The following is a 27,817-nucleotide window of genomic DNA, read 5'->3' as shown; positions in this document are numbered from 1 at the left end:
TTCGGTGTCGGCCTTCCGGAAAGCCATTGTCGAAGAGTTCGGACTTCGTGGCGCGGCGATATGCGAATCCGAGTGCAGAAAACAGTTGAATTTGTGAGTTGGCCACGATTGGATGTGTTCTTGTGGTCGGTGCGTGCGTCTCCTGTGTGATGTGAAATCAATCTGTTGTCTATCCACTGCGAAAAGTGAATTTGTTCTGTGAAAGTGCTTGCAGTGATGCAGTGACGACTGGTGAGATAGATTCTCATTGGATAACACTGCTGGACAGCGGCGAGAGTCTGCAGAGGAGCGAAAAGACACCCTTGTCAATATGGCTGGTCCTATTTTTGAGGGTAAGTTTCACCCACTCGTCGAATTACAGCGAGTATTTCCGCGGAGAAAAGTGCAGTGTAGTGAGGATTTTGCCACTGTGGGGCACTCGTGGGGGTGTTGAGGGTCAGAAGTGGTGATAAAACCGTGGGATTTGTGCAAATTTCCCAAACGAGAGGGCGATTTTTCGCATCATCCAAACACACCCTTCCACCACAGACGCACGAGAACTCCCACACAGAGGCACTCGGCTGTTGTCTGCGCCGTGTCTCTCCGGGGGGAGGATTTCGCGCAAATTTTCCATGTCGCCCCCTGTCACCGGGGCGAATCCCTTCAGCTGATTCTGGCCCAAACAATCTCTGCGGAGTCCCTGAAACGGGTGGAAATTCGCTGAAAGAAATTCATCGTTGTGTGTCTTGTGAGTTGAGCAAACAGAATGTTCGCTCCCTTGCGTTTGGGAACACGCCCTGCCCTTAGAGCCCATCCCAACTTTCCTGCCCAGTTTCTGACCCAATTTTCTCAGCATTCTGTCGCTTTGCCTATATTGAGCAATCAAACTCTGGTAGAGCGATAAGGCTGTGTCCGGAACTCAGCAAGGCTTGGGGATCTTAATGTCCGGATGTGGGGAAAATGGGCAGGAGAGCAGCTGAAAAGTGTGTTTCTATCAGTGACTCTAATCATGCTGCTTGACTAGCGATTTAATTAATCACTGGTGGAAAAGTGTCCGACTAGTTGATTTATCAGGCAAATGTGAGAAACGAAGGCATGAATCGTGAGACAAAGTTGCATTTTATGTCATTAGAATAATTTCTTGTTAGACACTGAACACAAAACTCCATTCCAAGTCTGTCACATTCACAGCGCTTGAAGATAAATCGCGCTCAGCGATCGGTTGTTATTATTATTATGATTTTGTGCCACGAGTTTCGAGGATCTTCAACCCTGCCTTGAGTGTTCAACGTGGGACTTCTTTGTGATGTTGTGCCCCACCTTGTCACAGTTGATTCACTGTGAATTTCGAGTGACTGGGTGTCCCTCTCTAAAATTACCAATTTTCCTCCATGCAATCTACCTGACAATTATCAATTTCCGCTCTTGAACAAGTTTGCTAGAGAGTATTTCACAAAATGCTGTCCAGTCTGCATTCTCAGAGGAAACTCAAGTCAATATAGTAGTGAAGTAATTGAAGTCACGGTTGCTGTCTTTTTGGCACTTGAGTGTCATTTCACTTAATATTGCGCTGCGGATTTGCCAGGGTTATTAATCACAGATTAATGTAGCATTAGAGATTTACCGATAAGTAAAATGTTAGCTGGTGAATCTGTGCAACTGATTAGAAGTGTCACTTGAGCCCAATGTCAATTAAACAAACGAGAATCTCTTGAGCCACTTTCTCTATAAAGTTCTCAAAGCAATTTCCTGAGGAGCGTCCGAAGATTCATTATTTGTGCTGATCGATTGAGGGAGCAATTTAGGAAGAAACAGTTTTGATAAAAGCTTGACAGAGTGATTACGTAGTTTATTTCCACGCTGTGAATCATCATCGTGTTGAATTATGATTAATGGATGTGTTTGATGTTGAGGAAGAGTGTTTATTTCGAAAACATTAATTTTTGAATGAGTGTAGTGTTAAATGGCCCAGAGATATTCCCTGGTTATCACTCAACAGTGAGTTCGCGTGAATGTAATCAGGAGAAGAGAATGCAGTCATTGATGGTGAATCTCTGTGAATTATCCATCACTTTTGCCGGCGTGCGTCATGTGAGTTTACAGTGAATCTGTGGAATTTCCTCTTTGCTCATGCTCTTGTGGACCACTTTTTTCCACCTCTTTGATTCATTCCATCGACTGACGCGCTTTTTTGCTCCCTCTTGCACAATCCACATCGATGACGTGCTTCCAGAGAGAACTGCGCTGCTCAAGGTGGAGGAAGGAAGGTGGCGATGGAGGAGTGGAATCGAAGAAGCGACGCGCGAGATAAAGTCCACTGAAAACACGTTTCCACTTTAATTCGTGGAAGAGCGCGCGCGCCAAAAGATTTAGCTTCTAAATATGCTCTCAAAGTGACCACGGACAGAGGCGCGCATGAGATATTTGGAGAAGATGGGCGGGGATGAAATAGAACTGTTTCCATTAAGGCATTCCACGCGCGTAGATCGGCAAGTTGGAAAATTGCTCCTTCAAGACCACATCTCGCAGTCTCTCTCTCTCTCTTTCTCAATATTGTTTGTTGTGTAAAATGAATGATCATAAAATTCCAATTAATTCTTCACTTTCGTCTTTCATCTCGCAATGGCAGATGGACTTTATTTTTAGATACACTTCCCTTCATGCTCCACAGTTTTTTTGATTGTAGTGTTTTCCTCCAAAGATCGCTTGATAGTGTCTGTCTTTGCAGACCAAAAATTGCTGTGGATTCCTATGATGAAGTGGAGGTCTGTTCGTCTTCTTCTGAGCGAAGTGTATAATAATCGATTCAGCAAATATTTCTCTTATCAATCTCAAACAGTTGTCGCAATGTATTAAATAAATAGTTCTATTTTGTCTGTCAATACCAAGTTCAGGGGGGAAGGAAAGTGTGCGTGTGTGTGTGCAGTAAATGCTAAGGAAGGTCACAGCTCATTTCTTATAGTAATATTTGCTTTATCAGTTTTCTTTTAAATTTCAACAAGAAATTGTTTGATTGCCTAGAAATGGAAGAGTTTTTTTTTGACGTTCCTCTGAATTTTGGCATGAATCAGTGTTTCCTGGCTTACATTATGAGTTTCCGGCCAATTCAACTAATCCTTATTTGCTTTGGCCCAAGCTTCAAAGATTTGTATTTTATGATAGGGCTGTAAAAGTGTGCAAACCACCGATAGAGATAAAAGAGATAGTGGAAATCTCAGTAAAATTTGGATGAAAAGTCCCGAAGGCATCTCCGCACTTCCTCTTTGTCGCAAACGGAAGAACAAAGACACAGTGCGCATAGACAAAGAGAGAAAGGGTGTTTGAGGATTGCATTCTTTGTGTCGCTCGTCAGCAAAGTGAGACGCTTGAGTCAGCATAAAATTAAACCTTCAGCACGTGATCGGGCGTCGATGAGAGAATGACTCTATGGGAGGTTAAACCAAGAGGACATAATTTGGGTGCGTTTTTGCCTTACCTCGAGACATGATGAGGCGAACTAAATTAAATATTCCACGATGGTTACATAAAGAGATATGTTCACCATATGGCCATCTCTCTGCATTATGATTACAGCCGAAAAAAAGAGAGTAAAGAGGTATAAAATAAGCACGAATGTTGAGATGTGGGGACTTCCGAAAAAAGTGTGTTAATATTCATCTTCACGAAGGATGGAGGGAAGAGAAGCAATGAAGATTAAATATGGTTTAACCGGTGAAAGATGGAAAAAAACTATACCTCAGACAATTTAATCACTATTTAAATTCCATGCAACATTCAGAGGAGCGATGAGAGATGATAATTCCACAATTTTGTTTCATATTTATGCTTTTCCATTTGAGAATGGTGCATTGCAATAATGGAAATTGCTTTCATCGCTTTATCATCACAGTTATTACGTGCGATTTGGAATTGCGGAAAGATATTCGATGTCTATCAAAGTTCGCGGAATGTTTTTCTTTGCTCGGCAATAAAGAAATGGAATAGTGACCTCGAACGCGAGTCATATGGATTATTATTGGTGCTGTTCAATGAAAACACTGAAGTTGAATTGTATGCAGGCTCGACGAGACTCAATAACAGAGGCTGTCTGATGAAATGGCACCAAAATAAATAATCGCGCTTAATTATTTCCAGGTTAGCATCTCGACCACAGCATGTGGTGATGATGGCAAAATGGGGAATGAAGATTGCGAAAGTTTGTGTATTTGATAATTCAATTGATTTTCTTTCAGTAAAATGCGTAAAATATATATTTCATTATGCAAATGAATTTTTGGTGAATGAACTCACAAATCTTGAGCGCGAGGGGGGAAAATTCCTAACGCCAATTTTTGAGATATTTTTTCTCCTCCTGGTGAGATCGAGAGCAAACACCTCAGTTATTTTTGTTTATTTGAATATTCCTCGCACAACATAAATATCATATGGGGAGTAAACATGGTGCTAGTGAAGGGGGTTTAAGGGCAGACAGGAAAGAAGAAAGAAAAGCCGCAATAAAGCCCTGTGAGTGTAAACAACTTTCCATATTATACACTCTTGTTGTGAGTTAATCCTTCGACATTATGAAATTTTTTCACTCTCATCATATTTTTTGTCGTTAACTTTTATGTGCGTCTGTGGAGGAATGAAAAGAAAAAAAAATGTGTTGATTTTCCTGCATGTTCACTCTTTTACACACATATATCTATGCTCTAACATCGGAGCAGTTAAAAAAAAATTACAATCGCATTTGACTTTGTAAAAACATACAGATCTCACATTGTGATTACGAAAGAGAAGCTCTAGTGGATGTCTGCTAATTTAGTGCATTTCAACGAAAATGCCTAAAAGCTCGAAGAAAAAATCACCAAGTTTATTCTCCAACTGATTTATATGGGATGTTGTGAGTGAAAGACCTGGTGAAGAAATAGTGAAATTAAATATACGGAACTCTATCTTCTTTTTTTTTTGTTAATTCTCTCTCTTTCACGAATAAAATATCCGGTTTAACATTGTATCCGAAGACAGAGAAAAATTTGTTGTCACATTAAAATTCCACCAACATCAAAATTGGTGATGAGTTTTGTTTTCGGGGAAAAGTGCGCGTAAATAATAATAATGCAGAAAAAAGTGATTGTGGTGGTGAATTTGCTGACAATTTGATTACATTGAAGATGACAGGCAGATGGAAATATCAGGAATGACAAAGTCACGCCTGTGCGCGTTTGGGGAAAATAACACTTTGATTGAAGAGTATTTAATTTAGCGGGTTTAACCGCGAGGGATTATTTTTTTATTCATAAAGGGATTACACAGGGTGTGGCATAAGTTTGATAATCGTATTAACTTACTTATTATGTTTTGAATGCTTCTTGTGGGGTTGTAAAAAATTGATTGATGGACATTTTTGGCCTCTGAATTTGAACAATTTTTATCTAAATGCTCAAAAATTTGGCGCATGTCCTACAATAATAAGGATAGAGAGAAGTGTGTTTGTTTAATTTGGACTGACTTTCGTGATTGTTCATGCAAATGAGTGTCTCTTTGGCCTAGTATAACTGTTTTTTAAGGATGGGCGCGGTATCTCTAAACATAAACAGAAGTTCCATTTTATGCCATGCTATATGGCTGAAAGACGCTCATTTGGACATTGAGAGAGTGTCATTTTATCTGTGAGCGAAAACCTTTAAACCCGTAATGGTTGATCTATGCAAACAAATTTGATTTTTATTCTGCAATACACAACTTCAGAGAGGAGGTTTCCCGCATATATCACATTAATCATTTAAATGTCTTCCGTTCAGAAGTGTTTTTCAATCTTCGAGGCGACTAAATAAGTGCGCGACTGATGAAAAAAAGAGGGTCATCAAACTGCAGGCCGAAAAATGAGTCTCCAGTCAGTCGTCGGTTTATCAATTAAATTGCGGGAGGGCCTCGTCTTTTTCTGCTCTGACGCATTTCGATTAAAGTAAATGTAATTAAATGCTTCAATCGTTGAATTACAGTGTTTGCGGGGAGTATGAAGCCCAAAGGCGCCTCGCCTCGTATTTGATATTAGATTAAGTGACAGAGAGAGAGAGACTGATGGAGACGAGGGAAACGTGAATGTATTTTCCTCATTTTAATTTCACATTAGTAACATTGAGGCCTTCATCCAGACTGACTTTCACACCAAATATTGTCACCCTTCTGCCTGGATTTTGAGGGATTTTCCCATGAATTGGGTCAACGAACTGCGGTGGTGCATAAAGTGCAGGGATGAAGCCAATACACCCCTCAAATGCATCCTCTTCTTCCTCTCTGCCGTGCTCTTTAGCACCATCACGACCCCCGAAGTTTTTTTCTCTTCTCTCGCCTGGTCACGGGCAATTTATAAGGAGGAAAATACCATATTCAGCCCGTGTCTGTGTTCATTGTATTCATGTTAATCACGCATATTTTGGGTATTCTTGGGCCTCTTTTCACTGGGACAACGGCACACAAGAGAGAAGATTGAGCCGGTGGAGAAAGGAATAACAGAATTGATATTCAGCTGTGGGTCTGGCATCTTTTTTTCTCCCTGTGCGACTTGTGTTTTCGGTTTGAATTAACACCTGCTCAGGAGGGGATTTCAATCTGTTTTTGTCTGACTGCATATCCTCCTTTTGTGCTGGGTGGCTGTGCGCAAGAAAATCTGATATTACTCAAATTGGAGGCTGCCGGTGGAGAATTACTTGGAGTTGCCAAAGAAGGACTGCGATGCAGCTGCCGAAAATGACGGCAGCTGGTCATTAAAAAAAAGGCAGTCTGCTGTGCGTGAGTGTGTTTGTGAGGGTAACATTTCATGTTGGGCTTTTTAACATGACATGCGCCTTCCGCATGTGGAATATAATTTTCTGTGCCAAACACACCCGTTTAAATCAAATAGCATTTTGTATCACTTTTCACCCGCCTCACCATTTGTGCCTGTGATGTTGATGTTCCGGAGCCTTCGTTTGTCATCGGCTAATATTGGATATCTATTGGCTTGTTTTCTCCTTCTGTTTTGTGTCCTGTTTGATGTTTCAGTGCAATGTTTCAACAAGTTTCTAAGGGCTGTTTTGCCTGAGGGTCAAAATTTTTGAGAGAACACAATTTCCTCTTATCATTAAGAGCTCAAGATAAACAAGTGCCCGAGAGCGAGAGGTAAATGGCCTGAAATTGATATAAATTAAGCAGCTCAATTCTCATTCGATGCGATAAGCGAATATGAGGGTGAAATTGAGACATAAAAACCAAAAGCGAGGATGAGATTTGTAATTGAGACAGATGATGATGATGTTCTTCACTGTCATGCACCAAGGGCAGAAAAAATAGTCATCAGGATCCTCCTCGTTTTCACTCTCCCAGCACGTGCTTAAGGAGTGACGAGAGTGCTGTTCTTTTGGTACTGAACAAGGGTGGCGGTCTCTTTTTAGTGTTCTATGGCGTTGTAAAAGAGAAAAATGGTAGCAATTGAGTGGTTGAACAATTTTCAGGACAATTGGTTGTCAAGCAAATTTCCCACATCGTGATTTTCATGTATGAATTTAGAAAATCTCTCACCCTATATGTGTACTTCATTCTCAATTGTGAGGCCTTTGTCTTTGGTTGTCTCACTCCAGAAATAGAATCTCTTCAGGGATACACTTTATTAATAGTCGAATGTTGAGGGAAAATATGCGAGAGATGTTCTCGAATGGTGTTTGTCAGTGTTGGCGGGACGACAAAGAGGGGCAAGAGAGCCAATTGAACCTTCCTCTTGGCCTATTTGGTCTTTGGAAGATGTCGAAGCGATAAAAGTGGGGAGGAAATAATGTTTAAAAAATGTGTTTTACTGTTTTTATGCGTGGGCCACCAATAACAGCATCTCCATTTATTGGGTAATATTTCTCTCCAGCGTCCAAATCAACAAATAATTCATTTCCAACCTTTTCTTGGCACTGAAGATGCTGAGGAAGCTCTGTGGTGATTATTAATAGATCACACGCATTCAGTGGTTGGAGAAAATTTTAAGAGACTCGTATTAATTTGACGCCATAAATAGATTGAGAGTTAAATGACGTGGGGAAGTGAAGAGAGGAAGAGAGATTAAGTTGGGCTTCGGAGACAGGTGATGTTGCTGCATCATTTCATTGCGACTTGGAATGCTTTCCACCCGCAAAAACATACAATCATACCGATATTCTGGCATCCTCCTCTCTGCATCGTACGTTAGGGCTTTTTATTGAATTTGCGCTGAACGGTGGGTGGAGAGCGTAAATTGATTTTCTGCAAAATTGAAACCACAAATATTGGGAGGAAATGACATTATGTACGTGTGTGTATCGCATGAAGAAGATTGTGTTATGTGTCATGGAGTGTTGCAAGTGTATATATTTGCAAACTAACAGATTTTTGTTCTTCTTTTCCAGGTCGAATGGGTTCGACACCGGATAAAGGAGTTCCTGATATGACATGCATATCGGATATTGATGAGAATGGCATCAATCGCAACCTCAAGATACGATATCAACGCGATGAGATCTATGTATCCTTTTGAAAAGACTTTCTCAGACTGAATTATTATGTGCGTGTGAATGTGTGACAGAGTTACGTGAGTGCATTGGAAATTGGTTACAAAACAAAGTATTTCAGTGCTATTTTTGAGATATAAAAAAAATCAACGAGTTGAAAATATGAGGGGGAGAAAGACTCATCAATAGGCCATCTATTAAATCACACTGGGAAAGTTTACTTTAACATTTCATGTCAAGAATTATTCACTATATTGAGTAGTCTTTTGGGTAACACAGCGACATTTCAGTTTACCCACTTGTGGTATTGGGAAAGGTTCGAGGGTGGTTTGCCAGTATGTTTTTGGGGGAAAAAGTTTTTTTTTTATTAGAATGTGTAAAGCGGCAAAGAGTCCTCGAGAAAAGAATGCATATGAGATGAAATATTTCGATAAAAAAAGAGATGAAGGAAAAGATTTATAAATATGTCACTGTGTTATTTTATTGCTTGAATATTTTATCATATGGAGGAGAGATTTTTTTTGTAATATACCGGGTGGACCAATTGATTTGGCAACTGTTAAGGAGAATGTTTTAATAACTACTTAAGAGAAGATTTTGCTTAATCATTCGTATCACACTGTGATGTTTCTTAACGGAGCTTTTATATCTTGAATCCTCAAAATTTATCATTCAAATTTTTCAAATAATCATCGAACAGCTAGAATTTATAGGAATGTTCAGATTCTTGTCTCTGTGACGCTGAGACTCAAAAGAACAGATTTTTGGGCAAGATTTACAATCTTTTGTCACCATCTTCTGTATCAATTTATTTGAGTTTAAAATATTTTCCACCACCACGATGAGGATTAATTCTATCACTGATTTCTCACTGACTAAGTTATTGATTTTTCATAAAATTCACTTAATGCTAGCAATTGGCAATACAGTGTTGAGGACATTTGTGTTTGCTGGCAAAGCAGAGAGAATGAGAGTGTGTAGGCGTTGGGTGCGAGGGCAAAAATCCATAATGCCAGTCGGGAATGTGTGGAGGAATATGCGAGGGTGGTGTGCAGCAACCCTTCGTCATAAACACCCTCAAACTTCATGTCTGGGTTTTCCCCATGAGTTCGATAAATATTTTCCTGCAACCACTTTTAAATTGCTTCTGTGTGTCGGTCTCTTTTTCGGGAATTCAATTTCAGTCCATCATATCTTCTTTAATATTTATCACTGCATGATTATTCATAAGGGCGACAAATGGGGGATAGTGACGTGAAAAATGGTGTGAGACGAAGTAATCTTTAAGGATTTCCATTTATCAAAATCAGACACACACACCGAATGCTTTGATGTGAATTATTTAAGTGAAAAATGTATAATGTACATATGGGGCGAGGGAGAGAATTCCAGAGGTTATGGAGAAGAATTTCATTTATATGCGCTCTAAATTCCGGTTGAAGATCATTAGAGTATCTCGCGAGGGTTGACTGGGATTCTCAAGGGCAAGGGAGGGGAAATATTTATCATGTCAATTGGGTGAAAAAGAAGTGAAAAGAATTCAAGTGTGAGCTGAGATGGTGGGGAGAAGTTATGTAGATGATACAATTAAATGCTACTGGCAAATTGTTATCACCATTGGCAATTTCCGTTTCGTTGAAATAATGTGCTGTAACTCTCGGTGAAGATAAATGTCTCATATATATGTGTATGCCTTTCCTTCACACATGCTTGAACAGCAAATTGTGCAAATGTGCAACGGAGAGAGAGAGAGAGAGGGACACATGAGCTGTGAAATGAACAAGACAAATAAATATATTGGAAAGAGAATTGGAAGAAGGTCGACAAAATTCTTGATATTTTTTTTCTTTCTCATTTCGTCTTGTATTTCAAGCACTCATTTTCATTCTTTTGCCTTCTATTTTTGTGTCTGTACAGTATTTTTTCTTATTGCCTTCTAGAAGTCCAAACAAGAGTTCTCTTGTTTCCAAGTTATTTGACGAACCTCATATTGGTTGTGTTATATGGAGTTGGATGGTAAAATGAGCAATTTACCACTAAACACCACTCTTGAGTGTGGAGTTGTTAAGATAAAAATCACAACAATTAGGTCTCAATTTGAAAATATATACACTTGCAGTATAGAAAAGAGTGCAACAATATTGCCGACACATTCTTGGTGTGCTAAGTGGGTAAATGTGGATAAAAATGCTGAAAGAATGCTGAATAATTAATAAGCACACTCATTTCAACAATGATCCTCGACAGAGAGGCTGTTATGTGATATCAAAAATCATAAAACCGAGTGTGTTAATGGCAAAATGACCAATTCTTTACTTTCAATTGTGTACTCTTAGCGCAATCAGGATGCGTCAAGTGGTTGGAATTTGATGCCAGAAAAGGGTTAGAGAGACATAATATATGAGAGCAGCGCAATAAAAATGGGATGGAATTGTGAGTGAGATTGCATTTATTGCCATATATGTTGAATTATGAGATGGGGAATAAAGTGAGAGACTGGAAAATTCGTGGGTGAGTCATGGGTAAGATAAACATTCTTCAGAATGATGATATCAAGACAGACGCTATAAAATTCATAGGTGTGTGAATAATTTATCAAGAAAAAAAAGTTCTCAGTTGAGATTCTCAAGAGTCTTGGCTACAAAATGGAACGGGCTTCATGTGTGATTCGTGGAAAAATACTCCCCAAAGAGTTGGTAACATTGCATTTTTATTATTGTATCCACCACTGCAAGTGGGAGAGAACAAGAGAGTCAGTGATTTTTCGAGTGTGTATTTTCTTTTGGTATAAAGGAACTCAATGAGAAGATATTTTCCGTTTTCTCGCCACTTTTTTTCCCGTATCGCGGCAACATGATTTTGTACATTTTGTATTTTCATGTAGGTGATATTTTTCTCGAAACAAGATTCATGACCGGCAATGAATTGAGTGTGTGGGTTTTGGAACAAATACTCCAAATACTTTCTGGTGAAGAGATACGGAGAATGTTCAATATTTAAAAATAGACTCTGCGAGATCCCTGAAGGGAGGCTCTCTGGTCGGAATGCTTTCAGAGATGGAATTCCACGATTTGCTGAATAGATAATTGAAGCACATAATTTAACTGAATATGTGGGTGATTCCAATTTGCAATACTCAACAACAAATTCAATGATACGGTATGCTGTATGTACTTCTTTTGTGAATATTGCAATCAAATAAACATTATTCCGTGACGCTCTTTTTTCCCTCTACATTGTTCACTCGCGGGCATGCAGAATATGGTAAAGAGAGGAGACACAGTGAGATCGACAGTGAAGAATGGAGTATAAAGGGAAAGAAGAAAAATATTCAAACAATTTCTCTCTAATTCAAAGAGGAAGGCGCATATGTAGCGAAAAAAAAGAAGAGTCAAGTGGTGAATACAGTCAATGGAAATTGATCTCTTCATCACAATCACTGTGCATGAATAAAATGTTGTAGAACAATATTGGCGGGAAAAAAAGTAAGATAGCGAGACGATCGATAAGGTCACACTCTGTATGATGTACTGGGTAGTCAATATTCAATTTAATTGATGTTGTACAACTAATCAACGTTTAATTTAACGGTAGAAGTAATATTTGGGCCAATTTCACGATAATCATGCCTGCGGTGAGACTCAGAGGGTTTCCAAAGAGGTGACTCTTCGCTGTTCTCATGGTAATTTTCGCACTAATAGTGTGTGCGAATATCACAAATGAGATGACTTTGGCGCGCCGGGTGGGAGAAAATTATGTTAAACATGCTTATGAGGCGAATGAATGAGATTCATAGTGGCTTTTCAACGTCTCTTATCAAAGGCATTATCACAGTTTTCACCGCTTTCTTATATGTGAGATCGGGAAAAAGTGTCACGGAGGTTTTGAGAAAACCGCGCACTGTTGAAGAATGTGCGATAATATCAATGTGATGTGTGAATTATGTAACCAATTTCTCTAAGTGAACATGTCGTTTGAATGTTGTGCGATAATGTGAAAATGATGGAAGTATATTAATTTATCTGGTTTAGAGAATTGAATGCAATTTTCCTTAATGACCATCAATAATCAAATAGACCTACACTGGAACAATTCTTGTTGCTGTCAATCCCTACAAGGAAATCGACTGTTACTCCACGGTGAGTTGGATTATTTCTTTACGAGATTTAGCCTTCTGCAAAGGAGGCTCTCTCGGATAGTAATTTAAAAGATAGTAATTAAATCAGTTCACGGTATTTTATGCTGATGACTTTTCTTCCTATTCCAATGTGGATGGAAAACACTTTGTGTGTTTTTCTCACTTTCTCAGAATTTGTAAGAGTCATTAAAGTGCTGTATGCAGAGTCTCTTGGGGCTAATGTCAATTTACATGGGAGACCCAATGGACTCTCGGGAGCCAATATCGTCAATCTTGTCACATGGGGCATTGAGAAGAAGTTGTGTGTGTGTGTTTGAAGAGTAAAAAGATGCAGCACAGAAATCTCTTGTCCTCTATCTATCAAGAATCTCTTCTAAGCCATGTGTGTCTGTTAAATCGATTGAGTGTGGCGTGTTTGTCCTCTTGAGAATATGAAATTTATTCGGTGAGGGAGAGTGAGAAATTGTATGAGATATTGACCTCATAAGATGCATATAGAGTGTAATGAAATAGGCGGCTTATGGCAAATAGATTGAGATCACAGAGATGAGGAAAAGTTATTTATTAAACAGAAATGTGTGGAATGTAATCCTTAAGTTGTTCCATTGAATATATGGAGAGAAGGAAAAAAAGAGAGGAGAAAAAAATCAAAGAATTTCAACTGCGTGTCCCATAAAAACAGATTAAGATCTAACAGGTTCTTTTCTTTCACAATTGATAGTCTTAGAAAGTTTTATTTCTTATGTTCTTGGCCGATGGCGAGTTGACGACGCGGTCTTTGAACCATTTGCCCTTTTTTTCGTCAATTATCCACGGTTGGTGTCAGGAAAATTCAATTTCCTCTCATCATTGGCATGGAAAAAGAGAGTGCGCGCGATAAAAATGGGGTTGAGGAATGAGCAAAAAGGCGGGACGTGGAGTAATTTCATATTGATATTCATAGAGCATATCAATTTATTGAGCGATGTTTGTATTCTCGAGAAGTTCTTTCCTCTCTTCCATGTCTTCTGGTTGCTGTTTGAGACAGAGATCCACTATATTTCCACTTCCGTTTTCTGATGAGTAATTTTCTTGGTCTGTAGATGAATTTAACATGTCATATGACGAGATATGCGGTGGAATTGTTGTGTTGAATTGGTGAGAAGATTCATAACGAAGTTTACAACGTGTATCGGATCTGGCATCGCCAGGGGTTCCAGTGGAGGAAAAAAATATGCGTATGTCATGATACTAAATGGTTACAATGATCAACACAATTTCCCACAGTGTAAGAGAGAATATTTTTCAATTCACAATTTGTAGCGAGGTGAAGATGGATTAATTGCATTTCGTTTAACAATTGTTAAACTTTTTCTACCGTGCAGCATATTAGTCGATGATTTTTATAAGCATTATTTACAGCCATTCCGCATTCTCACACGTATAGCGATTTAATCTCACGGGGCTTCATTTGGAGAATTGAGAAGAAATTAATTAATCAACACTCTACGTGATCAATACAGAGTGAAAATGGTCCGTTTGTCCCTAAAAAAAGAAACATCATTATCTTGTTCGGAACTTATCACCTCAACTGATCCGCTATGTTGTGTCGCCTTTCTTCTCCGTTGGCGATAATTAGGAGAGAAATATTCAAATCTCTCGTCATTCAATTTCAATGAAGCCATCGACAGAGGAATTTAATAAATTCACATATAAATTAATTTATTACACTATTCAGTTTTCAATCAAGGTGCGCGAGAGTGAAAAGCCTGCTGGCTTTTCTTTGTTTCACAGGAGAAAAAAAATCCCTCATCATTGTTGGCACATTTGCAGATAAGAAAAACCACGTGTGAGCGTCTTTCTTTTTTCCACCATTAATTACATTGCCAAAATCTTCGCATCTGCACTTAATCGCAATTCCAAACATGTGAGGAATATTTTTTATCTTACCTGAGAAATCAATTTTCATGCACTGGGCTTTAATTCGCTACGCAGACAAAAACGTGTTTGTTTGCTGAAGGTAATGTGTTTGTATATGAGGGAGAGAGAGAGAGAGAAGGAAGAAGAAGTTTAGTAAAGAACGCGTTGAACATCAAATTGGAACAATGAAAGTGATTTTTTATTCCTCTGTCTTAAAGGTAATTTTTTATTTTTTATTGTAGCTCCGTCGCTGTGCCTAAAATAAAACAATATATCGAAGAAAAATTCAACAAAGTGTGAAATGAACAATTTTTTCCCATCATTGTACTTTAGCTTCAGCTCAAATGAGTGCTTAGAGATGATTTTTCCAAGATATATTCTGACTAGTGAGTCCATTAGTGAAGTCTCATCCCCAATTTTATTTATTCCTTCTCCATTTGACTTCTCTGCAGTGCAATAATATAATTGTGTGGAAAGAGTCGCTGTGCTTGAATCTCTTTTGCCAGTGTCGACGAGAATGATTTCTTAGAGGGATTGTGCGACGTGTATTGTTTCTCATGTAACCCTGAAGATAAACAGTCCGCACGAGAGGGGCGATGTCAGGGAACAGAGGAAAAAAAAGTATGTATGGAGAAACACCAGCTATTGCGTATTGCATTTAGATTTTTGTATGTTTGCTGGTGTACGGGGAGCATGTAGCATTTATACCTGGGAGAAGAAATGGAAGAAGTGAGCGCGTTGACCTCAACTTTGGTTTAGATGCGCAGGCGGATCGGGTTTTAAAAGGTACATATTACACACATTTATATGGCTAATATTAGTGATGGAATGAGGTATAATTTTACGTGAATATGGGAGGGAAAAAGGGTCGTGTTCACAAAATGCATACAATTTCGCTGCAGTTTCTAGACTCGCGCGGGTCGCCTATTCTTTAAACTCTCTTCATGATGACAACAAGAGCGAGAGATACACGCTGAATTGATTATTCATTGAATGTCGAGGGAAATGATAAATTGAACGATAAATTTTCAAATGTGAAAAACGATCCTCCGACTCTTAAGCCTCATATTGTTCTCGCACTGTATCTTTTAATATATTGTTTAAGACTAAAAATAGTATCTTGCAATGCAATTGTTTTCACCATACTTTCCTAGCAACGCTCTAAAATGCACTCTCAACATTGGCACTATCGTATAAGCTAATGGGGAAAAAAATATCTGGACTATCAATCAATTTATGGCTTCTCGAGCATGTAATTGCCAATGTGGATAAGTTGGTTTTTATTTCTAGTCTGAGAGATATTCTCTTCTACGCTTTATTTAATATTCAAGAATTCAGCAGAGTTGTATTTCATAATGGATTAGGAATGCTTTATGAACTTAATGTGATTCAGAGAGAGAGATGATGGGATTTTATCCGGGAATATGTTATGTGAGGAGAGACATGAAATTCTGATACTTGAAGAATGAATCAGTAGTCATTTTTCAGCACCGTCAAATCTTGCACGTGGAATTATGCAATTGGTTTAGTGACCCCGAATATACATAAATATTACTACTGTAAAATGAATAAATGCGTCCCAAATTTGTCGAATGCCAAAAGACACACGACAGCCATCCAAAGTCTTGCTGGAAATCTCCCAAAAGTTTCAAACTCAGTGTTGTGTCCAATGCAGACGCGGTTTCCCCCTTCAAGTTAATAAATAGCTTCGCATAGCAGCAGATTAATCATGTGCTGAGCGATGGAAGGAGGTGAAACAAAGAGATAGAAATTGGCAATGAAAAGTTTCCTCATGATCACACGTGCAATTGCTAAGTACAGGTATTATGAGGTCTCTGAGGCGAAGTCCGATTGCGATGATAAAGCTGGGTGGTGAATTATAGATAGATGGAGCTGTTCAAGAGAGTGGGTCAATCGACACGTGCTCTTGTGCAGGAAATTCAGTGGATTGGAAAAGAGAAATGTGTCATTATCACCCTCAAATTCTGTGGGCTGTATTTCGCCACTTCCTCTGAAATTTCTGCTCATTTCCATGTGCGTGGCAAATGTGTGATTAGTCATTAGGCGTTTTTGCTCTATTCCAGGGTAGATTTGCCATAATCTTCACATATGTTTTCTCAATGTAAGCAAGTTGAATGTCTTGCTATTTAAATAGAGCGACAAAAGGAGTATATGTGTGAAATAGTGTGTGAAAGGAGAGGAAAAGAAATAATCAGTTTTATTGCTTGTCACATGGTTGGTTGTTTGTGAATTGAAATGTTGGCGATATAGAATGATGATTTTTGTCACATTTCCATCTGTGCGAAATTGACTATCTCTCTCCATGTGTAAGTTTTCTTCTCTGGATGCTATGTTTATAAATAAACACGGCGTGAATTGGCCGAGAGCTTTCATGAATGGAGCTTTTGTGGGGTCTCTCTGGGGCGGACGGAAATTGATTTTATGTCTGAGCATGTGTCGAGTTCGTTACCCCTCCCATTTCATAGGCACAAACTATACCTTTGCCTCTGGTCGTGGGTGTGAGAGAGAGAGAGAGAGAGACTGGGTGAGAAGGTTGGGTGACTGATTGTGAAAATCGCAATAGGGCATCGCATAGAGTATTTTTTTACCTGCAATATAGGTCACCGAGGAGAAATTACTCTGTAAATGCCTTCTTCCGCCTTCAAGAGACTGTTATTAATTTAATATAACATGGCCAAGAGGTGTGAGTTGCGTAGAGAAATATATCCTTGCTTGGTGAAGCAAAGAGTGAGAGAGAAAAGAATTGCTTTCCTTCTGAATTATTAGTCACTTTGGGGTTTGTGCGAGCTTTTCGGGGGATTTGTAACGATATCGTCTGCCACACACAAATTGATTGAAGTCACGAATTGTTATGATTGAGAGGCCGTTTTCATTTCATAAGATATTTATTTACAACTCCACTGTGATTTCCAATTACAGAAGTATGTGATGAAATACCATGGGCAGAAGTTGGGCGTCTTGGAGCCACACATTTTTGCCATTGCCGAGGCGGCGTATCGCAATCTCAAGGAGTACGATAGGAATCAGGTGAGGAAATGTATTCACAAGTCAGTCAATGACCTGGAAATGCGAGAAATGTAGAAATGAAATAATGAGGGAGGCTCAAGAACAGCGTGTCAATATATGTAAAATGGTGTATTTTATGTCTCTTCTCGCGGGCAGTCTTGTGTCATATCGGGTGAATCGGGCGCTGGCAAGACCGAGACGACGAAATTTGTTCTTCAATACCTCTGTTCTGTCACCTGCGATGTATCAACATGGGTACAGCAGCAAATCCTCGAGGCGAACACCATTCTTGAGGCGTTTGGTAAGAGAGGCAAAAGCAATACAATTATCTCAATGGGTGGTTTTTATCGCAAAGAGTGTGAGGAGGAGTTCCAGTTGAGGAAATTGATTTAGTTTTGACCCCTAATTTGATTATTTAATGAGTGTGAAGATCTGATTACAAGGCGGACTGGCATTAACTCATCGCGTTATGCCTTCCTTCTTTCTGAAATCATTATTTCTAATTGAGTTCTTCAAGAGTGAGAGAAAAGAGAAAGAGAGTGAGATTCAAATTAGCCGCCGCCTATCTTGCCTTTTGAAAGCATAATAATACATATACATACTTAGAGGGTGGGAATTAGTGAATTGTATGGTTTAATCTCATGCTAAAATCATATTCTTTTCACTGTCTCTTCATCAGGTAATGCAAAGACCATTAGGAATGACAACAGCTCGAGATTTGGCAAATTCATGCAAGTCTGCTTTGATGCAAAGTGGTGTATTAAGGGATGTATAATTCAGGATTATCTTTTGGAACAATCTCGCATAACATTTCAAAGTCCTGACGAGAGAAACTACCATGTTCTCTATCAACTTGTTGCTGAGGGCAAGGTGAGTGGGATGTTGTGACCGAAAAAGAGGCCCATTGATCATTAACCCCGTGGTGTTGTCGTGTCAGAAACACTCACCGACTATTGCTATATTTACAACACTTTTTGCACTCTTCATTTTGTGATTTTGTGGGAGTTGTATACAACTTTCGAGATGTCATGGCGTCTAATGAAAGTATTTATTACGACCGAAAGTGTATCACAACTCATGAAAAGTGTTATTAAGTAATGAGTTTTCTCTTTCGAAAGAATCTTGACGTTCTCCCCAAAGTTGTGAATGAAGAGACACTTTTCTCCGCCACTGGTTGATGAATGAAATGGAGAGTAGTTGGGTGGTGATATAATTAAATTGTCGTCTGAAATTGTCTCACGCATTTCCACCCTCTTGGCAGAATAATAAGGAGCTGTCCGGTGTACTTCATCTACGTGATCCTTCCTTCTATCGCTACTTGAATGCATCTGGTAATGTACAAATCGATATTCCACTGGAGTCTCGACGCTTCGAAGCCCTGAGACTCGCATTCACAGTGCTGCAAATACCACAGCCCATGGTTGATGGTATCTTCCGTGTACTTAGTGCCATTTTATGGTTGGGGAATCTCAACTTTGAGGATGTCGATGGGGAGAGGTGCGAATTGGCGGCGGAGGACAAGCAAATAATTGCCATTGTGGCTGAACTCATGGGCCTGCAAGAGACTGATGTGCGACATGTCGCCCTTATGCGACAAATTAATGTTCGCGGAAATATTACGGAGATCCCATTAAAAGTTCAAGAGGTGATTATGCCCATTAAAAATTGCCATAAATGAAATTATTAAATGTGTGTGTCTGTGTTGATTGATAAATCAAATGATGCTTGCGTGATAGAAATGTTAAGTGGTTTTTGTTCCAACCCTTTTGCCCCCTTTTCTTGCAGGCACGTGAAAATCGCCATGCCATGGCCAAGGCGCTGTACTCGAGGACGTTTGCATGGCTCATTAATCATATAAATACATGCATCAATCCTGGCCAGGATGCCACGAGATTTCTCGGGGTGTTGGACATTTTTGGCTTTGAGAACTTCGATGTGAACTCCTTCGAGCAACTCTGCATCAATTACACTAATGAGAAACTCCATAAATTCTTCAATCACTACGTCTTCGCGCTTGAACAAGAAATTGTGAGTACACAATGATTAGGTTTTCGTGATGCAATTGATACATTTTATTGTTCGTGTGTTATTTTTTCTTTTCTTTTTCTTGTCTTTTGCCCCGCAGTACAAACAAGAGGAGATAAAATTCTCACACATTCAATTCACCGACAATACACAGTGTCTGGAGTTGATTGAGAAACCACCACGATGTATTCTGAAATTGCTCACGGAGCAATGTCACATGCCAAAGGGTTCAGATACGGCCTATTTAACAAATTTGCATGCAGAATTCGACGGACATGCGAGATATGTGAAGGTATGTTTTGCCAAAAGTTCACTTCCAATGCAGTGAGCAAGAGAACAGAGACAATTTATCTTACTTATGTACATATGATCGAAAACATTTATTCTCATGCACACTGCAGCCCTTTTAACTGAATCATTTAGTTCCCTAAATATTTTGCATGACGCCAGAGACCGTAAAATTGATAAATTGATTAAAACAAATTGAGTTAATTTCTTTTTATTGCCTCTCCCAACAAATCACCAGGGAGCGGATCGTCGACACTGGGAATCGGAGTTCGGCATAAAGCACTATGCGGGCTGTGTGAGCTACACCGTGAAGGGTTTTGTGGATAAGAATCGCGATGTGCAGCAAGACGTGCTGTTTGACTTCATGAGCCGCAGCACAAATTCATTTGTGCAGGAAATGGTGTCCTTTCAGGATCTCCTCTCGATGCAATCCCAGCCGCCACCGCCACCGCCACCAATTCCGGGCAGTGCTGTGCAGAATGGACCACCTAATGGTGTGGGAACGGTGCAGAGAGGCACGTCCAAGGGGAAGCTCACGGTGAGCGATACTTTCCGGCAGCAGTTGCAGGCTCTCGTAGATGTGCTGCAGAGCACGAATCCGTGGTATGTGCGGTGCATCAAGCCAAACATGCAGAAGTTGGCGAATGACTACAGTGACGAAATGGTGCTGGATCAGCTCAAGTATCTCGGCATGCTGGACATCATTCGGATCAGGCGCGAGGGCTTTCCCATTCACATGACGTTCGATGAGTTTGTCCACAAGTATCAGTGTCTGACGAAGCGCTTCGGGCGACGGAGCAGCCAAGAGCAGGTGTTGTCTGTGATAAAGGAGCTCAATGTGCCATCGACAGAGTGGCAATTGGGCAAGACGAAGATCTTCCTCAGGGGTCTGGTGCATGAGCCACTCGAGGATGCTCGCAAGCAGGTGATCAACGGCAAGGCGGTGATCATTCAGACGGCGTGGCGCCGCGTGATGGCCAGGAGGAAGTATGTGCGCGTGAGGAGTGCAGCTCTGAGGATTCAGCACGCCTACAAGGGCTGGAAGTCGCGCATTGAGTTCCTGCGATTGCGACGGGCGGCGATTGTGATTCAGAGCCACTTGCGTGGGGTGTTTGCACGTGAGGTGGCGGCGGCCCTGCGTGAGATGAGGCGCGTGGAGGAGGAGATGCGAAAGCGGGAGCGTCTCGAGGCGGAACGGAAGCAGAGGGAGGCTGAACTGTCGGCACAGCAGGCCGAAGAGGAGCGTCGAGCGCTGGAGGAGTGTGAAAAGTACGTTTTTCTCATTCTTAATTGCTTGCCACCTTCATTTTGCGCTATCATTTCCCTTCCACTGATTTCCTCTCTTATCTGCCCACCGTAAAATACGAAGAATTGTGCGTTTATGCACTTGAGTGCTTTCTTTAGTGTGTGAAATCTCTCTTGTTTTTCTTTTTATTATCACTTTGTGGTGCATTAATTTTGATAAATTCATCTTCACATAGGCATAAACTATACTATTTTTTTTGGCTTACTGTGCATAATGCATTCTTTCTCTTATCATGTGCCATCTGTTCACTGGCTGTCTTAGTTTCTTCATTCCTTGTTTAGTTGGTAGATTCTTAGGTATTTATTGCTAAAAATTACTTGAACTTTTGAAAGCATGCGAACTTATGGGAAAAAGTTACGAAAGAAGAATGGGTGAGTTTATGGAAAGTATGTGAAATTTAATGTTGATGCTGGAATTTGTAGAAGCTGCTTTGGATTTTGGGGGAGAGTAAAATATGGAATGTTTTTCATGTAGTCACTTTGTGGAAGTTTTCATGTGTGCCTTTTGAACTTCATCACAGCTAATTTGTACTTCTTCTCTCGTCTCTTTCCCGACACGCAGAGCTGTTAAGCAGGAGATGTTGGCACTGTCGCAGATGGCTGAACAAATTAACTCGAAATTCAATCATAACAACGCCGATACCGGACAAATCAACGGAAGTTACCAGTCGTCGAGCAATCAGAGCAGCGAATCCGTGGATCTGGACAATCTGTTTGCCTTCCTCAGTGAGGTGACGCCCAATTCCAATGTCAATGCTCTGATTGATGAGATTGGAGAGAAGATGGACAATCTCGTGGAGGATCTCGATGTGGAGCTGGAGTCGGTGATTCAGCAGGAGATGGAAGGATTGGCGCTGGAGAGGCCACAACCGCAGCAACAGATGCCTCCGCCTCTGGGAATGCCGGCGCCTCCAGGGCAGCAAGCGAGTGCTAAGGGAATGGGAGTTCCTTCCTTGCCCGAACCGACAATGCCTCCACCTCCGCCGCCAATGACCAACGGCCCAGCTCAACCGCCGCCGGCTCATGTGCCGAAGATCGCGGGAATCTTAAGGAATCGCGGCTCAGAGCCCATCTATGAGGCTCTAATCACCCGAGAGGAGTTGCCCACGGTGCCAGAATTGCCTGAACCTCCAGCCAACTTCGCTGAGAACACCAATCACAAGTTGCGACCAAAGAGTCCTGCCATCGCCACTGTTCGCTCTGCGAGTCCCGTGCAGCGATCCTCGAGTGGGCCGCTGAGTCCATCGTCGCCGAAACACAGTCGTCCCAGTTCCAGGGCCTCCTCCACGGGCGGCAGTGGGCATCCGCATGCGGAGCGAGAGCAGAGGAGGAAGTATCGCGTGGAGAAGAAGCTGCAGGAGATGCACCAGATCGATGCCAGCGAGAGGGAGCGTGACGCCCTCAGGGATGACATGTACTATGACATTCTGGAGTTTGCTGAGAGCAACTTCAACACCCACGAGCGATCGCCCGAGGGCACTATAATGGCCACGCTGACACGCAAGGGACGCGGCAAGTCAGCGGAAAATGTGGTGCCGAAGTACGAGATGATCACGTACTATCGCGGCACCTCAATTCCCACTTCGCACATCCACATGTACGATCCGGAGAATGTCAGTGTGGCGTGCACGATTTTCCGGGATCTGTGCAAGTACACGCGCGGAGAGTTGAATGCCGAGCGGGAGCTGCAGGTAAATGGAAAATGACCCAATTTGCATGGAGGGAACTTTGTAAACTTTTAATGAGGGTTGTGTAATAGTCGCAGAATTGATTGCAGTGAAACTTGGTGAAATGCGTTGTCTGTGGGAAGGCAATTGTGGGAATATGAGCAAAGCTGCAAAGTGTAATGGAAGGGAGATAATGCGCATTCTTATGATATGAGCAATGCTGGATTGTATATTTTGTTTGGCAATTTGCTGTTTTTCAAACTTGTGTGAAATTATAGAAAAAATTACGTATTAATTTGTATCTGCGCAACCATGATGATAATGCATTAGTGCTGCGGATGTGCAGTATAAATCTCATAAATACCTTCAATTGCAGGTGATTCAGTTCATCATTGGACAGGGGATTGAGCGTGAAGAGCTGCGAGATGAGATATTCGTGCAATGTATGAGACAGGCAACAAATAATCCTCATTCTGAATGGACTGATCGTGTCTGGCTTCTCATGTGCCTCACAATTGTGGCTTTTCAGCCAAGCAAATTACTCTTTAGGTCAGTTGTGTAGTCACTCATATACACTTCTTGGCCACATTATTGTGCCAAATTGCTTGATGGTAATTTGACGTGTGTGATCACAAATTTGCAGGTACTACGTGAGCTTCCTGAAGAAGAATCTCGAGACACTGGATGGGAAGCTGCGGCAGTATGTCCAGTGGTGTCTGGATAATTGCAAATACACTAAAGTGTCGGCAAGATTGTATCCACCATCGAGTGTGGAGGTTGCTGTAAGTTTTCTCTCTCTCTCTCTCTCTGTCTCATCCCGTTGGCGGGGTTTGTCATTAATCTCTTTCTCCGCGTGTGAAACAGGCAATGCGTCGGCTGGGAACAATCGTATGTCGCTTTTTCTTCTTGGACGGCCGCACAAAGGCCATTGATGTACATCCGACGGACACAGCGAGCGATGCCGTGGCGAAGTTAGCAGAAAAGCTGGGACTCTGCAATACAGAAGGCTGGGCCATATATCAATCACGTCCCGATGGGGAGGAACATGTCAAGTCTCATGACTATCTCTATGACATTATTGCAGCGTGGGAAGTGTAAGTTTATGTCGTCTTCTTTTTCACTCTCTATGGCATCTTCTTCCCCTCACTGCATAATTGCGAACAGTAGAGGAGGAAGATGGGAATTTTGTTGCATTAGAATAATTAGGGGAGGCGGAAAGAGTTGACAATTCACGGACAAATTGCTTGTCTGTTTCTTCGGAAAATGCGTGTGAATCCATGTTTCTCTTTTGCCTTGGCAATTCCAGGAAGCAGACAAAGATCAACACAACCAACTCCACATTGAGAAGGAATGCTGCCACTCTCGGTTCTGGTGAGAATCGATTTGTCTTCAAGAAGCGCCTCTTCAAGTCCACCCGGGAATTGTCTCAGGATCCAATTGAGGTCAATATGCTGTACGCTCAGGCGGTCTACAGTGTGGTGAAGTGTGATGACTTCCCAGTGAGTGAGAAAGTGGCTCTGCAGTTGGCAGGATTGCAGGCTCAAGTGGCACTTGGAGATCCCTCTAGTCAACCCAAACCGGAGTATTACACTGATGTGGCGAGTTACTTGCCCGACAGGATCTCAAAGACGCGAGAGGAGCACTTCTGGGTGCCAATTCTGGCTCAGGCGCATCGTCAATACGGAGCTGGAAGGACAGAACTTACGGCGAAGGTTCTATATCTCTCCTGTGTGATGCAATATCCGCTCTACGGCACTACAATGTTCCCTGTGACTTATCGCGGCTACTGGAGTTATGGCAACAATCTCATCCTGGGTGTGAATTGCGAGGGATTGATTCTGATCAAGCCAGATGACAAGTTTGTCCTGTATGAATTCCGCTATCATGATGTGGAGTCACTGATGCTGGATCCTAGTGACTCCTTCATCACGATTTCTCTGAATCGCCTGACAAATGGCTCAACGGATCAGCAGCGGTGCTTTGTCTTTGAGACGGTGCAGAAGAATGAGATTGGCTCGCTGATTGTGTCATACTTTCCCGCACTCTCAAATTGGATCACAGAGAATGAGGTGCCGGTGAGGAAGCAGAAAGGCATCACGAATGAGGATAGAGTGAGATTGCACCACAATGTTGTGGTGTGTCGACGTCACTTGGTGGATGCGGAGATTCTGCGGAAGCCTCAGGACTCGAGTGGGGGATTTCTCAGGAACACACTGAGGCGCTTGTCGAAGCATCGACTGGAGAAGCTGAGGGCTGAGCATGGGAATGCAATGCAAGATCATGGGGAGACTTACAAGGGATTTCCTCACGCCTTCTGGGCTTTTAGCAGGCAACAATTGCCGCAGAGTTTGAGCAAACTGCCCGATGCCGAGGAGCAGACGATGATGCAAATCTTCCAGGCGATTCTCACGTATGCTGGACTGGGACAGAGTGGAGAGACAATTCAGCGGGCAGAGGATGAGCACATCACACTGATTCAGTCCATCATGGAGAGATGCATGCGGAAGGAGTCGCTTCTCAATGAAATGTACTTGCAACTCGTGAAGCAGACAACGGATCATCCGGATCCCAATTCACGGGTTAATCTGAGACATTGGGCTCTTCTCTCGCTGGCCTGCAGTGTCATCTTGCCACCGCAGAAGGTTGTTCGCAAGTACTTGATTGGCCATCTGAAGCGCTGCTCCTCGGATTACATCACGGAGGAGGGGAAGTATGCACGCTTCGCCGAGAAGTGTTTCTTCAAAACGCAGGGCACAAGGAGACGACAATGGCCACCGAGTCGCGAGGAGATTGTTTGCACCATCAATCGACGTCCGATCTATGCGAGGTTTCACTTCATGGACGGCCAGTATCACTCGGTGGAGTTTCATCCGAGCTCAACAGCGCGAGAGGTGATGGAGATAGTGAAGAAGAAGATTGGTCTGCAGGAGAAAGCTCAAGGGTATGCCATCTATGAGGTGCTGGGTGCTTCAGACAGGAGTCTCCTGCCGGATGAGAAGGTGTCTGATGTGATGTCCAAGTGGGAGAAGTATCGAACAGCCGCTGCTCAGGCGATTCAGCAGAATCAATCGTCAAATCTGGCGCCAGCTTGTCGGCGCCAACATCATCTGTTCCTCTTCAAGAAACACCTCTTCCTCGATCACTACATGAATCTCGAGGATCCGGTGGAGAAGGAGTTGCTCTATCATCAAGTTCTTCATGGATTGCGCACTGATCGGTTCCCCATTTCCGAAATGGAAGCTGTAAGTGATTGAGAAATGCATTGAAATCCTCTCTTTATTCACTCCATTCACTTGGGATGTGTTTTGTTTGTTGCAGATCATGCTGACTGCGCTGCAGGCTCAGCTGGAGCTCAGGGACTGTGGCGAAATGCTAAACGACTACCGTGCCATAGCTGGACACTGCCTCCCGCCGCGTTATGTGCCGAATATACCACACGAAGCCGTGGCGATGCACCATCAGAGTCTCAAGGGAATGACCCAACCGGAGGCGAAGAAGGCCTTCCTCAATCTCATCCAGAGCTGGCCACTTCACAAGGCGACGATTTTCGACGTGATGGTGAGCAATGGGGATGTCAAAGGGTGTTTCTGGGCTATTTTATTGATTTATTTGTGTGTCTTTGCAGCAATCATTCACCTCCAATTGGCCTCGAGTTCTCTGGCTGGCAGTCGATCAGAATGGGATTCACTTGTTGGAGCATCGCTCACGCAATACTCTCTGTACTTATGAATACACATCGATACTGTCGTACTCACCGAACATGAATTGTCTGATGATCATCACTGGATCGGACAAGAAACAATCGAAAGTCATCCTCACAACCGCACAGGTGAGAAAGCGCGTGAAGAGGAGTGAATTGGAGGGGAATTTATATAATTTCTTTGCTATTCTAGGCCTTCCAGATCGCCAATCTCATCAGGGAGTACACGGAAGTGCTGCAGGCGACCATGGAGGAGGCGATTAAGGATGGCGGCCACGTGATTCAGCCCATGAATCTCCATCCGCAGCAGATAGCGCCGAAAGGGGCGCCGGATGTGCGAAAGACAGCGGCTGGAACGCGTCCACAGTCGATGTTGTTGCGAAACTCCGCGGCTGCGGCCACTCTTGTGGCACCACAGCCCAGTTAAATGCAAGATTAACACAAATATTGACAGTAATGCTGCTAAATTAATCTCCATTTTATAGATAGAAATGTTTGTTAATCGACTGTCTCCCAATCGATTCTTCTGTATCGCGCGTCCTCGCAAAGCGACGAGGAGGAGAGAACATTATTACAGGTTGATAGTTGTTAAAAAGGAACAGGTCTCTTCTCGATTTACCAATTCATAATATCGTTGCACAATAAGTTTATAATAATACGAAAAGAAAACAACATCAATGAATAGTAATTCCATTTTTATACTCTTTCTCACTCATTTTCCATACCAGTGAACAAAAAAAAAGAATGGAACCGATGAAGATTTTTTACAACGCAAAAAGTGTTGGTTTTTCGCATCATTTTTCTATACGTAACAATAATAATAATATTCCTCAGAGGATTTTGTGGCTTTTCAATTGATATTTTGAGGATTTTTACAGATTTTCCGCAAATGTTCAACTCCAATGCAAGAAGAAAAAAGTACTCTAAAGTCTAAGATGATAAAAGTAGTGAAAGCATAAGAATATATTTGTTATTATGCCGTTCTATTGCGGTTATGCGTTGCTAAGTCAGATAAATCTCTAAAAGTACAGCAAATTCTCCATAATTTTATGTACATAACATCCAAGTTATTGGGCGACATTTGCGTTGATATATTTGCAAGAAGAAAAAGAAAAAAAGTACGATATTTAGTGGAACAATCAAATATTGAATCACTTTCTCTATTAATCAACACACCAAGAAAAAAAATGAGCAATTGTATCAACATTAATGGATAAAAATTAATGGACACATGAAAAGGAAAGGTATTAAACTATTCGCAAAGTATTTTATGACACAGAGAAAATATTCAGAAAAA

General features: G+C 41.6%; 1 protein-coding gene across 2 annotated transcripts; it reads left to right on the top strand.

Annotated features, from left to right (window-relative positions):
* The first annotated feature begins 105 nt into the window (after nucleotides 1-105).
* LOC132265365 (myosin-I heavy chain) lies at nucleotides 106-27,805 on the top strand. Of its 2 annotated transcripts, XM_059765988.1 has the most exons (18): nucleotides 106-332; nucleotides 8,370-8,485; nucleotides 12,548-12,610; nucleotides 17,449-17,556; nucleotides 17,692-17,836; nucleotides 18,215-18,405; nucleotides 18,797-19,180; nucleotides 19,321-19,563; nucleotides 19,661-19,852; nucleotides 20,087-21,117; nucleotides 21,716-22,844; nucleotides 23,197-23,369; nucleotides 23,464-23,602; nucleotides 23,685-23,914; nucleotides 24,127-26,062; nucleotides 26,139-26,378; nucleotides 26,446-26,649; nucleotides 26,714-27,805. In XM_059765988.1, exons 1-18 carry the CDS (start codon nucleotides 311-313, stop codon nucleotides 26,945-26,947), a joined length of 6,780 nt encoding a protein of 2,259 aa, XP_059621971.1. In that variant the 5' UTR covers nucleotides 106-310; the 3' UTR covers nucleotides 26,948-27,805. The 2 variants fall into 2 exon arrangements, with proteins under 2 accessions (XP_059621971.1, XP_059621970.1); XM_059765987.1 differs by lacking the exons at nucleotides 106-332; nucleotides 8,370-8,485; nucleotides 12,548-12,610; nucleotides 17,692-17,836 and having other exon boundaries at nucleotides 17,489-17,556.
* The last annotated feature ends 12 nt before the right edge of the window (nucleotides 27,806-27,817 follow it).

Source organism: Phlebotomus argentipes, unplaced genomic scaffold (genome assembly GCF_947086385.1).
Source record: "Phlebotomus argentipes unplaced genomic scaffold, Phlebotomus argentipes genome assembly contig_2, whole genome shotgun sequence".
Classification (NCBI taxonomy): domain Eukaryota; kingdom Metazoa; phylum Arthropoda; class Insecta; order Diptera; family Psychodidae; genus Phlebotomus; species Phlebotomus argentipes.
This window is presented reverse-complemented; position numbering and strand designations above follow the sequence as displayed.